General features: G+C 35.5%; 1 protein-coding gene across 1 annotated transcript in view; it reads left to right on the forward strand.

Moving 5' to 3' along the window:
• LOC102113971 (protocadherin-9) overlaps positions 1–14,704 on the forward strand; it is a 237,236-nt gene extending 222,532 nt beyond the window's left edge. Inside the window, exon 3 of the mRNA XM_088051287.1 lies at positions 14,001–14,704. Coding sequence (XP_087907413.1) covers positions 14,001–14,374 — 374 coding nt within the window. The 3' untranslated portion in view covers positions 14,375–14,704. The remainder of the gene's footprint in view (positions 1–14,000) is intronic.
• Positions 14,705–15,304: the final 600 nt, after the last annotated feature.

A 15,304-nucleotide genomic window follows, 5' to 3' on the forward strand; every position in this document is an offset into this window, starting at 1 on the left:
TTATATCATTCCCATGCTCTTTGACAGCACGGGTGTAGAAACTGACAAAACATAAAGTTCCTTTGAAAGTCAGACTACTGAGAAGTTGCAAAGTGATTACCTGAGACTGTGAAATAGATTAATTAACAAAGAAAAAAATGCAGTGCCTAAGAAAAAGTTCCATATTCAAGGTGTCTGCCAGGTGTTTGCTGCTTTCAGTGCTATTTTTCTCCCCACAGCAGGGAACAAAATTTTCCATTATAATCAGGCATACTGCTAGTACTTAATGCCTGAATGGGGGACCAAAGACAAATTACGATGTAATCAATCTTTTCAAACTTTTGTGAAGGGTTTGTCCTCTTACCTTGCACTCAAAAATGCTATTAGCATTATTGCAAGTTTCAGTTGTTTCTTTTTCAGTTTTGTTGGCCTGGCCCACTGTCCTACAGCTACAGCTTTGGCCCCTTAATACTTAAAAAATCCATACTTCTGTGGTGAGAGATAGCTGCAATACTCTGAAAGTGAAATTCAGAAACGAAATTCCATTCTATTTTTTGTGTCACAATGCAGGAAATAAAAGAAAGGACAGGACAGAGGAAAGGAAAGGAAAGGGAAAGGAAGGGGAAGGGGAAGGGGAAGGGGAAGGGGAAGGGGAAGGGGAAGGGTGGGGAGGGGGGCGGGAGGGGGAAGGGGACGGGAAGGGAAGGGAAGGGTAGGGAAGGGAAGGGAAGGGAAGGGAAGGGAAGGGAAGGAAGGGAAGGGAAGGGAAGGGAAGGGAAGGGAAGGGAAGGGAAGGAAGGGAAGGGAAGGGAAGGGAAGGGAAGGGAAGGGAAGGGAAGGGAAGGGAAGGGAAGGGAAGGGAAGGGAAGGGAAGGGAAGGGAAGGGAAGGGAAGGGAAGGGAAGGGAAGGGAAGGGAAGGGGTAAACACCTCCTTTGAGTAAATTCAAGGGTGAAAAACAGACAGTATCAAAAAGCTACAGCTGTTATACTCTAGAAAGCAGCTCATCTAAGGACAATATGAAAATGCATGTGTATGCTATGGTGTTTATAAAACACAGTGTTTATTAAGAAAAATAAGACTATTTTTTGCATAAAAGTATAAATTCATTCTGTAAATAGGTTAATTATAACTGTCTCAAAAGCATTTAATTTACATTGAAATATATATCTTTTAATGAATCCTTATTTCTAAAATATGTTTCTTGCCACTTGTGTGTTTTTCCATTTTCCTTCAGTACAAATCAGACCAAAATCAGATTTAGGTTAAACTGAATTTGTTGCAAATTTGTGGCAGATGCCTTATGCCTCCATGTTATTATGTAAATAAGTAGTTTAACTGATTTGAAAATACATTTGAAGTACATTTCTCTTAGCAGAATTTAGATCTAATCTAAATCTGGGTACTTGTTCTCCTGACTTAAGATGCATGACTCAGAATAATTGAAGAATGTAACAGGAAAAACTGCTTAAATTAGGTGCCTAGTAAGCTTGATTATATTGTTGATTTTGTCTTCTATTCTACACAAACATATATCCTTGATAAATATCACAGGACACAGATGTCAGAGACATCATTAAGCTAATCCAGAGACAAAAGAACCATTTCCTAATTCTGCTTGTATAACAGCATCTCATTTAGCTAATTTTGTAAAATTCAGATCAGTGCCGGTTGGGTTGTCAGAACTGCAGGCACATTACACAGAGAATACTAGAAAGTGCTTTCTTGCATTATGTCTGAGCTACACCCATGCTACAATTCCTTTTTCTTTGAAAACTGTGTTCATTAACATCATTTTTCAGAAGAGATATCCATAAGTCTCTTAATGAGCTTATATAGTTTATAGTAAAACTCCAATTAAACAAATGTTCCTAAGTCAAAACACTTACATTTTATTAAACCATGCTCAAAAATTAATCTGTGCTGCACTTAGTCATTACATTCAATGTACTGAAAATTAATATAGAAGCAACATCTGTGTGTACCACATATTTTTGGTTAGTCACACTGTCTTAGTCTGATACTTAGAAAGACCTATACTTCCAGGCTTTCAAATCTCACATGGAAGACTGGAAAAAATTATCTTTGTGGTTCTGAAGAGGAAATCAAATAATATTTCACATGAATAATAAATCCACATTTAATGGAGGAAACTTTACTTTTTGATGACCTTATTTTGTCTTCTTCCAATTTAATAAAATATCTCAGCAAATGAACCCTTCCAAACCTGTAACGCCTCATTTTAAAATATATATATTGTATTTATTCATGCAAGAATAGTGCTAAAGTAGGCCACTTGAAGTTGTATTCAAATCTAAGTACAAAGTAAAAGGACTGTCTGAAATTAGTGCACAAAATGTACATAGACTAGGTCTAAACTAACACATTTAGAAGAATATTCTGGATGTCATTTCCAGGTTCCTGGACCTTTTTTAAGCAAGATAATATTATCAGTTATTTTTTTAAATAGGTTAAAATGGATTAAGGAAGATGCTCAAAAAATAATTGTTACTATGAGCCCAGATCATGAACACTTACACACACAACAAGCTCTTTACATTCTGCTTGATGTCTGTACACAGTCTAGTTTCTCAATTAATAAAAATATCATGGGCAATTTGGTTGATATGTGAAGCAATTTTTGGGAAGGAACATGCCAAGCAAAACTATTGGTTTCATTTCCTCAAACCATTGGGTTTTTACAATACCCAAAGACAAAATGGAAGGTTTACTTACCTCCATGGAATTAATTTCATTGTTATAAAATGTGGCTAGAAACAGATATTTCTTGCTCAGTCCAACAATAAGAATCCGACAATTTCTAAAACATGAGAGTTGTGAACACTTGGCAATACACTCCATGTATTTTCTCAGTTCCAGTTTTAGATGTAAAGGTAAACTGGTTTTATTTTCCAGAGGGTAACAATAAATTAAGAAAAAAAAAAATTTAAAAATGCATGATATAATCTTGGGCTCATATTTAATGAAGTATAATATAGGTTTATCATTTTCAACCTTCTGAAAATGGGCAATATGAACATGTTTGTGTTTACTGAACTTGTAGAAATGAAAACTTATGAAGGAGATTAACAACCTGAGTTAAATATTATATTTTTCTTCTTGTATTATAAAAAAAGAACCAAAAAAACCAGATGATTTACCAATATAGGAAAAGCAGTCACTAGATTTAGCTCACTTAACATTTCCATTCACCTCCCTGACAGGAACAGCAGTGCAGATGTTAATTACCATTTATAGAATGTCTTGTCAAAACACCTAAGAATTATTGTTCTGTTAATGACTTTGTCCTGTGCTTGGGTTCAATGGCTGATTTCAGACCAAGAATGCTGCGAAGGATCACCGACACTTGGTTAGGACACCCTGTCTTTCCGTGCAAACACCTGCAAGCAATGCATGGCTTTGTGCCAACAATTTAGCTTTAGAAGAGAAACTATTTTAAAACTGTAGTTATGAGGGAATTAACAGTTAATTTTAAGATGATTATTTCCCTTTTATCAAGTGAGTTATTTAATGGCAACTTCAGAGGCAGCAAGTTATTTAAAAGCAATGCCAAATGCTTAAAATCATGATGATCTGAGATACCAGAATACTTTACTGATAGGCAAAAAGATGTATTTCAAGCCAATTTATTTGGTGGGACAGCAGAGACAGGCAGCTGTTTATCCACACATTCATTGGTCACATACCTCTTCCTATTTGAAATAGGTTGGAATTTTGCTACTGCCTTCCTTGGGTGTAAAACTTGGTCTTTTGCCACTACAGAACACAAAATGAATTTTACCTATAAGCCTGATTTAGGAACTTTATGCACTAAAGGAAACAGACCAATTCCCTTGTGACCTTCAAGTCATTCCTTTAGCATTTAGCTAATTCCCAAATACTATACCAATTCTTCCTACCAATTCTTACAAGTACTCTAGCTCAGGATTCTACTTTTTCCAAGCTGTTCCTATATAGTGGTGCTTACTGTCTTTTTTGACATATTTTCAACTCACTTCTCATCAGGATTCCTGTATTTTTCTCAAAAAAAAAAAAAATATTCCTCTCACCATCTTCTCAGCTGCCTGCATGACAAGCCCTTCGATAAATTTATATCACTGAATTTATTCAACAGATTTCATTTAAAATGAGTGATGTGCATCGTCTTGTAATCCATTTAGGTATAAAACTTAAGGTTATTAAAGACAGAATGCTAGGTAAGGTAAGATTCATTCCATCCTAGGGTTCATCTCTAGAGACAGTCACCTGGAAGTGTTCAAGAAACATCTGGATGTGACGCTTTGGATATGGTTTAGGGGGGTGATTATTGTGGTGCCAGACTGATGGCTGGACTAGATGATCTTGAAGATTTCTTCCAACCTTGATGGTCATGTGATCTGAACCTATTATGAGAAAATCTCTTGTATATTTGCTATGGGTGCTAAATGCAAGCAGCAAGCAGGGAGCACAGTGCCTGTGGAAAAGCAAGTCACATTACTTTCTCAGACTCACCTGAGAAAGTGGCCTGGGAAATCATAAGGAGGAATTAAAACAATCCTCAGATATAGAGGACAGCCTTGCAGGTGTTGTTTTTCTGTTCCTTGTTTTCTTGCAAGAGTCGAGGGGTGGTGTACCCCACTGACCAGTGATGGTGATGTGTTAGTTTACTAACCAATAAGAGTTTTACTTTTCTGTACTTTCACATATCTGTCTATAAAAGAAGATCTGGGGTGATAAACCTTATTGTCATGTCCAACTCACAAGAGAGTCCGTGTCGTACTGCCTTGCAGTTCCCAATAGTGCAACAATTTGCTGCTTAAAGGACCAAGGTGAAGTAGTGCTACAGGGAAGACAAGTATAGGACTGAAATAAAACTTTATATGTTTACAATGTATATACCTACATGAGAACCACAGATATATGTATTTTCTAATTTATCCTTTTGATTAATAGATATCCAGCCAATTTTGTCTAGTCTAATCCCATCAAAGTTGGTCTAGTCAATAAAAATAGTAAATCATCAAACCTAATGTAGAAAAATTAATCTGAACAGCTCTTTAGATTATACTGCTTTGACTACATCCCCCTTAAACACAATGAGAAGTTATAGCACCTATTATGTACATGCCTTCATTGTAACTAGCTAGATTTAACGTTTGAATTTGGAGCTATATCTTACCCTTGGCTTTGCCATAGCACTTCGTCACTTTGATCTTTTAATGTGTGTGCACAGATTAGGAGATGTTTCCTTACACAGTTATTTATTTCTTTAAAACTAATTACTGTATCAAAAACCTGACTTTTAACTTGCAAAATTAATACCTATGAGTTCTGTCACTTGTGAGTGAATTCAATCTGGACAGAGCCCCTAATCTACCAAGGCTTTCAGATCATTCTCAAAGGACATGATGAGGCATTTCAGGACAATTTTTCTAGAGAAAGTTTTTCCTTTTCCTTTTCCTTTGACACTTTCTGCTTTACACAGGTTAACTTAGGCTAGGAAAATAATACTTAGGAAATAAGTCCCATACACGGATTCCTTATTTGTCAATGAACAGAAATATGTATAAAAGAAAAAATAAAGAATATATATATATATATGTAGATCATTATGACCATGAATTTTGCCTTTATTCAGTTATTGCTTAATAAATTCAATATTCTTACTTCCACGCATTCCAAGTTACCATGCCTGTGATCCAGGGAGCCAGGATATGTATTTATAAGTCAGAAGATAAGGTTTTTGCTGTTGTTAGAAAATGATCAGGAAAACAAATTATTTTAGACTTTTTAACAAAAATCAAGTTAAATTCAACCTGAATTTTGTTTTTTTCTGCTGTAAATGAGTTAATGGTCAGGTGTATAATAACAGCACAAAAATTTTGCAACACTGTGTGTCGTTCTAATTAGGAACGGCGGGAAAGAACGACACAGACTCTCAAGGGAGTCACAACAGGAGAAATCCTCTAGTTTATTACTCTAGGTCTCTTTATAGACCAATACATGGAAAGTACAGAAAGGAAACTCTTATTGGTTAGTAAATCACCACATCACCATCATTGGTCAGTGGGGTTCACCACCCCCTGACTTTCTCCTGCAAGGAAAACAAGAGGACAGACAAACAGCTCCTGGCAGTTGTTTTCTGTTTCTGAGGATTGTTTTGAAATCCTCCTATGAATTTCCCAGGCCAGCTTCTCAGGCAGGACTGAGAGGCCATGGGGCCTGCAGCTTGCTCTAAAGCTAGCATCCACAACTGTGCAGAGTAGAAATTAATATTGTTCAGCTGAGTTTCACAACATTCTGCCATTTCTTCTTGTTTTGACTGCTTTTTTTCACATTAAATCCTACTTTTTCTCAAAGAGAATTTGTAGAAATTACTAACCAAAATTTGATTTTATTTTAAACAGTTGACTGAATCTTCCAAATTGAGACTTAAGTTGTTTTAGACTGACAACAGGTTCATGTTTGGGGCTTATTAACAGATCAGAAAATGTGACCATGTCAAAAGTGATTGTGTCTCAGCATGTTGCCTGTAAATCAATTCAAAAAAATATTTTGATCAAGTATCATAAATATTTAGGTGTGAGAGAAAAAAGATAGTAAATTAATATGACTATGGGATGCTTTATGAATATTTTATTACCACCATCCATCATCACCTTTTGGGAACAAAGACTTTTTTTAGGCAGCAAAATGAAGAGCCACATAATGAAAAGATTAATGCTGAAAATAATATTATTCCAAATATTTGAACACTGGTCTCATTAAGTGATACAATCAAATTAAAAAAGTTCATTTGAATTCTCTGAGGAGTTTTTATGCATTAGATTGTCCTGCTTAAATTAAATGTATGGCAGGAAAAAACTGCCAATTTTGAGGAAATAAAATTAGGTGAGATAGCATTCTTTAGAGGAGTAGCTTGAGCAGACAAAAAGATGGATGAGTTCCATGCCATGCTGAAGATGGTTGCAAATTTATAAAGATATGCTTTCTGCTCTTTGTATGCCATAAAGTCTGTCTAAATAACAATATCCTCTCAGGGGGAGAATCTGCTGTTCTGGCTGCCCATGTATTGTTGAATTTGGACTATCTCCATTTGCAAATGTTGACTTTTCATCTGTGCCCAAAGAATGAAATCCGTATGAAAGATGTGTAAAGCTTTTAATCTTTATTTATTTGTTAACAAATGGGGTCTTTTTGCCAAATCCTGTTTGCATTTCTTTTCTCCTGCTCTTCCTGCAAGGTGACTGTCTGAATCCACAATGTGACACTTCAGCTAAGAATACAAATTGCAGTCATTTGTGCATCTTTGTTTATTTACTTGTTTGTTTGTTTTTAATGACAGAATGTATTAAGTCAGAATAGAAATCCCAGATATTATTTTGTATCTTCTGTTTTTCTAAAGGGTATGCTAGAATTGGCTACATTTGTCAGTGAAAGTTTATACAAAATACAGCTTTATGTTAATGGTTTATGATACATAGATTTTTAAGACCAGAAAGAACCACTAGATTATCTAGTGAACCTTTTTTTCCCCCTTTTTTAAGTATAAACTGTAAAGTTTCACAAAATTAAGTTAAAAAATAAAAATAAGTAGTGACATAAAAATCCAAACATAGGCAGTATGCAATCCATAACAAGTAATGGAGCTGGATTTGTATGGCAAGAGAAGAGCACGGAATCATTCAGGTTTGAGCTGCTCAGTTGTCATTCAGCAGCACTCCAGACCATGGTGCTTTGTAACACTTCCTATGGCATCTTCCCACATCTTTGTTGCAAGGAACATGCCCTTGTGATTTCAGATTGCTGCAACTTGCCTGCGGAATGGTCACAATCTTCATGTTGGTTAATATGTCTATTTGTTCTTAAAGACTAGGCAGCACTAAGTAAACTTGACCCCTAGTAACCTTACAAGTTTAGCAGACACAGGAATCATATGTCTACTTCTGACTGTGCACACATGGAAATGCAGAAAGGTTAATAGACATGTATGTCAATGCAGAAAATGAATGTAGTTGGAAATAGGAACAGAAAATTAGGTCAGATAAAAAAACATCCTAACAGCAGAGCCATTACTGATGGAGGTGTAGCTTGTAAGTCATAATGGTATTGAATTTCTAGGTAATATACTAGGAAAAAAAAAGAAAATATGATAAACTAAGTAACATTCCCTTTCATTATAGCTTTTATAGTAGAGCAGCTGTAGGGGAAAGGAACTTGAGACAAGAAATGCAGAATACTTCCTTAACTTCTACTTTGTTTACTTTCTTAGCTTGGAAAAGACATAGATATGAAGAAACTTCAGACAACTGGGTAGAAACAAAATTTCAAGTACTTGAATATTGCTGCCTTCAAAATTTATCTGCCCATGGAATCAAAATAATGCAGAATTTTTGTACAGTCTTGTACATGATATGGAACCCATCTGGATCACTTAAATTCTTCACAGAATACTGTAGAAAATCTTACTGTGCGAGGTTTCCCCACCTTTTCAGAAAATACTTTTGGTCCTGCTTTTCTGTATCCCGGGAAGTCCCTCCCACACACCCTTACTTTCTCTGCTTCCTGACCTTCCTGTCATTGTATTAATTAAGGATCCTGACAGTTTATCTCTGCTAAGTAATGCAGATATAAGTTAACCTTACAGCATTATTTATTTCAGCCTTGATGGAAAAGAAGTCTGGGCCAAGACAGTTTGGGTTTCTTGATCTGTACCTAAGTACAGAGGATGGAACACCAGGAAAGTAAGAGAGAAGCAGCAGGGTAGAAGGTGGTAGTGATAAGTCTAGCAAAACTGGCAGCAGTGATAGCAGGAGTCCAGGGACCTTTGAACAAGGCAATTTGAGGACGGAATGTGAATTGACTGTGCCAGGTAGAATGTCCATGGAATAAGTCACTGAAAATATATATTTTTAATAGACACTGCATGTTCCTGTTAATTAATTATACCAAGGAAGCACATCTGACACAGCATGTGTGTGGCTTTGTAGTCTTGGATTTTTTTTACAGACTAGAAATAAAGAACAGTCTTCCCCATTTGTCTGATACTTAAGAGCAAAAAAAAGTGAAAATAATCTTCTTAATTATAAACTGTTTTCCAGCTATTATATTTAATATATGACTGGTTGTAAAACCTCTATGAAATGAAATAATATAATTTCAGTTCCAATATAAGTAAGGAGGCTGTAAAATCATGAGATCTCAGAGAAGGTAATTTAGTAAAGTAGCCCATGAAAGTTCAAAAGAAAAAAAAAAACAAAAAAAAAACCAGCTTTCTGTATTTGAGGATAAGTAGAGCTGAAAATGTTGCTTTTGTTTTGTTTTCGCTTTTAAGATGCAATATGAAAAGTTAAATAAATATGGTTGTCTGAAATACAACTGCAGCTATGTTCAAATCCACTGTACTCAATGTTAGCGCCCTGAGGCAAAGAGTACCTATTCATGTTGCTTGAGATCAAAAAGTCTCACTGAGTGGAAATTATCTTGTTTCCTCAACTCTTTTAGAACTGAAGAATGAATTTTCTGGCTGTAAGCAAGAGAGTTTTAAAGAAGCAGGTTGAAAAGCAGCTGGTCATCACACCAGAAGCTAGTTGCTAATTGCAGCAGTAAGTTAATCAATGAAATAGCTGTTTAGCTTCTGGGTATAATAAAAATAGATAAAAGACCACACAGAAATTCCAGCACAAGGGTATGACCAGCTCTTGAGTGGCATATATTATTTTCCTTCTTACACCTGTCTGCTTTTGAGTAGGCAAGACATGCATCTGCTTGACAGCTATTAACAGAATAAAATAACAACATAAAAGCATTTTTGGGTAAAATCTGATATAAATATTTACAAAGACAATTTAAGGGAGTGTTTGTTATGCACTTTTGTGTTTGCTTTCAAAACATTTAACTCCAGAGACAGATGGCTTGTACAGTTTTATCAGCACTTGTGTCATTATGTATTCAAGCAGCCAAGACTGATAACCAGTCGCACGGATTATGGATTGTTCAGAGAACAAATACTTTGGAAAAAAAATCCCCCACATATCAATAAAGTACTTCAGTATGGAAAAGCTTGATACAGAAATTGCAGTGACATTTTTGTGAAGAGAAAGGAAACAAATTAATGCAATTATAAAATTAAAGCAGCAGGAACAGGTTTTTAAGTGGTGTCATTGTATGCGGTAATGAAACAACTTTAGAAAATTGGGTGAAAACTATTGTTCAGCAGTGGTGGAGGAGAAAGATAATTACCATTAAGGCAACATTATGGCTTTCTCAATACATAGCAGCCAACTCTTCTGTCACGCCATCCCCAGAAGATCTCCCTCCTATCATATTGCTCATGATCATTATACTTTATGCTGCCAGATAGAAAACTGAATAGTAAAGAGTTTTAGAAAAGAATAAATTTTATGATTGAGAACATAATAAAATGAAACAGAAACCAGAAACTCAAGCATCTAATTGTTAAAACAGTCTTTTTTTCTTTTTTTTTTTTGGTAGGTGAGATCCCTTTTTTTTTCCTTTTCATCTTTTTCTCAGATCTCACATTAAGAAATTTGTAGAATCTTCTAAATAATGAGCATTCCCATTATTGAGTAAGCATGACCATTCCCTGAAGTAGCTCAAGAGTGAAATATATTATTCTAAAAATCTACTTTTCTAAAAAATTACTTCGTGGATTTTTTTTTTTCCCTTGAGATGGCTCAAACCAAAAGTAATTAAAATAGTAATTCTTAGTTATATATTAGATGAAGTCTTGTAGGGCATTTTGTAAACTTAAACCTCACAATAATTTAGTAAGGCAAGTAAATATTACCTGTATTTGACAGACTGGAAAGCATGAGACAGAGTACTGGAAAATATGCATACACGTTCGAGTAGGAGTCTGAACTTCTTCTCAGTTCTGGACATTCTTACATACAGGCATATGTAGAGGTGTGTGCAGTCTGTAACACTCCTCACAGCTATTTGAACAGTTATACAGCTAAAAGAAGTGTCTTTCAGGTGGTCCCTGAGAGTCCCAGTCCTCTCCTAAAAGGAGAGTGTCTCACTCTGTCTACAGCTATCAGCTGGTGTGACCAGTATCTGTATAAAAATTGTAATTGGCTGCTATAAGGACTGCATGGTCTCACCTTTGATCGATATCTCTGCATAGGGAAGGTTGGCTGGGGGAAGACTAGCACACAACAGTAAATTTTCCAGGTCCAAGTTGGACAGTGACATTTTGTTAAACTGGAAAAAACCCCAAAGAGCAGCTCTTGCACACGCTCTCAGCATTGTTACCCCATTCCTGTCTGAGGCTCACAGTAGTAGCAGTGCTCTCCAGAAAGTCTATCAGCTTAGACATAGCAAAAGCGAAGGATGCTTAAAATTCATTCCGAATTGGACAGCATTAACTGCCTAGCACTGTTACTAAAGAAAGCAAAACACATGAAGTAAATCTTCCAGAGAGTTTGACATGTATCTTGTAGGGCCACATGCACATTTATTCTGAAGTAAAACCAGCTTATTGCTCATTTAAATTTTAAATTGAAATGGTAGTCTTATCTCTTGAAATTTATTTAACTAAACAGAAAAAGTAACCTATCCCCTTCAGAACTATCATCCTGAAGGCTATCCTGTTACCCTTTTATTCCACTGTAGATGGGAAGCACAGAGTGCATGTAGTGTCCTTCTTGGAAAGTGTCATTCTGTGGAGAAACGTTTTCTTTCTATTTTGAATTTTAATGCTTGTAAAACCTTTTGTTCTTTCTTCATCACTAAAATAGTAGATTACTGGGAGAGTACGCAGGTTGAAAATAGTTCTGACACTTCTCACCATTTTTCCTCTGAAACGGGAAGAAGACTAATTAAAACTAAACTTTAGTTGACAGCCAAAAAATAAATTTAACAAGTCAGCTTTTACCTGTAGATTAACTTTTGGAAAAGGTAACAATGTACTGTGAGCCTGTTCCTTACTTCTAATTGTTTCGCTTTGGGTTTATTTCTCTCTAAGTACCTGCCTCAGTTTAGTTAGAACTCCATAATAGAGGATTCCAAAACACTTCTCTTTCAGGTCTAATTTTAGAATTATGGTTCATGGTTCTCATTGAAATCTCTGCTAAGATCCTACTTTACTTTTGCTTTTTGCTTTTTTCCTAATGGTTTTGGTTTAATTATTTCACCTTGTATTGACCTAAGTGGAAAGTAGCATTGATTCTATACATTTTTCATGTTTTAGTTTTCATCAATGGGACACTTTTGTATATGGGGAATTCAGTAACAACTTTTATTATAGCTTATTATATTTTATTATAGCTTATTATATTTTGTCAGATCAACAGAATAGCATATATTGTCTAGATACTCAAAAAGAGGTGTTGGTCAGAGATAAAAATATCAGCTAATTACTAATGCAACATGTAGAAAAATGCCTGATTTTTTTTTTTTTTTTTAATATCTTTGTTTAAAAGCAGTGGGAAATAAATAGGAGTCTCCATAAAATTAATTAAGTTAATTTCAGTGTTCAGAAAAAGATGTTAGTAAGGGTAATTTGTTGTATATGCATGGAGTACAAGAGAACAAAATATTCTTTGGCATTTTAACACAGAAATCTTTGTTAGAGTGTCTTCACTTATCATTTTGAGTCTCAGATTATTATTAAGATACACTTGTTTTTTCTGATACACTGCTGACGTTTTTCTTCTGATTAGTAACTTTGCTATTCATGCCTACTTGCTAATGTTCTTTCTGAAAAATCAATCTATAATTTCCTTCCTGTCAGTGGGCTGGTTAATCAAGGAAATATGTCTCCTTAATTCTTCAAATGTTTTCAGTACTAGCCTGTTGATTTACTCTAAAGTGAAGAAAAGACATCTCAAAATCCTTGCTCAAAATTACAACACAGCAATTACTCCTGGCAAAGCATATACCAGATATATCTAACAAAATCTCATTAAGTGATTTCTCCACCTTTTTCCTGGCTTGCCCTTCCTCATACATCCAGCATGAGCAGATGAGCAAATTAAGCCATTTAAAAATGCAGTAAGACTGAGAGGAGTTTTGTGCTGCTGAAGGCATGGGTGACCTGTCTGCTTGATTGTGAGAAGCCTGCAGCTGGCCAGCTGTGTCCTCAATAGTGTGTGAAAAAATATGTAGATATTTAATATGCATAGTACTTAAGGAATATAAATTTCTGTCCCCTGTGGTCTTATATTTCTAGTTTACAAAGAATTACGAGAACAGTTCTTTTTAAAGTGCCAGATTTACATAAGCCTTTTTTTCCTCTTTGCTTTAGTGGTTGTATAGCATCTGAGATGTGTTTAATGATCAGAAGAATTATAGATTTTATTCTCTTTCCTGATGCAATGTTTTGAACTGTTTCCTGCAATTTTTCTTAAATCAAGCAAAATTTAACTTTTCTGTTACTTGTTGAGAGTATGCACTCGAGTGTGCATCCAGTGCGTAGATACTTAGAACTATGCATCAAGCTATGTTTTTAAAACAGTAGACATTAGAATAATCCTGTGTATAGAACATTATTTTGGGAAATCCTGTTTTTGGATAGTACAGATGTTTCTCAATTTGCAGTAGCCTGGTAATTCACCAAGGTTCTTCAGCAGTAAAGTGAGTTGAAAGCAGAGCAGAATACATCCAAATAATAGGCCCTTATAAGCATTAATTCTCACTCAGAATCCGCAAGGGTGGGTTTACTTCCTTGGACATTTTCACTTACCTAGCTTTGTTTTCTTGGTATGACTTTAAAAAAGGAATTAAGTTTATTCATAATACAATCCAAGACCAATAGAATATGGATAATTGAACTGTTTTTCCACTCCTGGAAACCAGGTAGGTAACATATAAAGGCTGCTCTCTAACAGAATGAAAATGTATGTAGAATTTACCAGCACAATATTTGGCTGCAGGATCAGTGTTAATTTTCACCTGAGGTCTATGTATAAGCTTAATGACAAATATCACAATCTAATATTATATCTTTTTTTTTTCCCCTTTCTCTCCCTTTTTTCTTTCTCTGTTTTTCTTCTACAGATGGGCCTCTTGGTCCACGAGGATTAGCTGAAGCTACAGAGATGTGTACTCAAGAATGCCTGGTTTTGGGTCACTCAGACAACTGTTGGATGCCTCCTAGCTTGGGCCCATACCAGCAGCCAAAGTCTCCTCTCTCCACCTTTGCACCTCAGAAAGAATGGGTTAAGAAGGACAAACTGGTTAACGGACACACATTGACCAGGACCTGGAAAGAAGATAGCAACAGAAACCAGTTCAGTGATCGAAAGCAGTATGGTTCCAGTGAGGGCCATTTCAACACTGGCAACCACATGACTGACATTCCTCTGGCCAACTTGAAGTCTTATAAACAGGCCCCGGGATCTGTGGAGAGTCCAAAGGAGCACCAGCTATAAGAAATGGTTACTTTGGACCAATGACTTTAGCTTACTTAGACTTGCTAATACTATGTGTGTGTCAGAGCTTTATGTACTGGGTAGACCTCTAGAACTATGCTTCACCTAGCAGAGATATGCATATCTTAATGTTAGCACCGTGGAAGGTATGATGTCCTGCAACATGAAAGAGTGTTTCTACTAGTTGTGTGGTTTTCTTAAATAGACATGATTAAAATCTGCAGAGATCTCTCCAGTTTGAAAATATCCTTTTTTATTTCTTTGTTTTTTGACCCTGGACTGCTGCTATGAACAACAGAAGATGCATTTGGAGAGCGAGAGTGCGAAAGCTCAGTGGATTGAAAAGATGGAAAAGCATATCCAGTTAGAAAATTGTGCTTTTGTTGTCATTGATCTATGCTGGGACCGTTATACTTGAGATCACATTGCAAACAATTGAAGCTGTAAACATTAAACCTATTGTGCTATTAACAATGTTAGTGGACACTTGTAAGTCAATCAGCGTTCAAATACTTGTAAATAGCAACTGTTACTACTTACAATTTTTGTGTACTTATAATGTTCACTTGAAAAGATACTGTAGCATATTTCTGTGTTTCACAGTTGCTTTTTAATTTCTTTCATTTGCTTTCTTGTTGTTTTGCTTTTATTTTCAGTGATGGTGTTTCTGTGTTAGTAGTCTGTCTGACACACAATGTTCCAAGAAACTCAAGCCACTTGAATTAAAAGTGAAAAGAGTGATGAGGTGGGAAGAAAGGTTGCTTGTAGAAAAGGAATAAAACCTTTTTTCTATGTAGTAGCAAATGATGCCAGCATTCAGTTAGAATTTCTTCTTTTTTTCTTTTATTTAAATTTAATATTAAGAAATGAAAGGACTTGTGTAAGGGCTTAAAAACTTAGAAACTTTTTGTTTAATTTCCATTATGTTTC

This window comes from Pseudopodoces humilis, chromosome 2, assembly GCF_049639895.1.
Source record: "Pseudopodoces humilis isolate 2021_Gansu_Grassland_sample_001 chromosome 2, ASM4963989v1, whole genome shotgun sequence".
NCBI lineage: Eukaryota > Metazoa > Chordata > Aves > Passeriformes > Paridae > Pseudopodoces > Pseudopodoces humilis.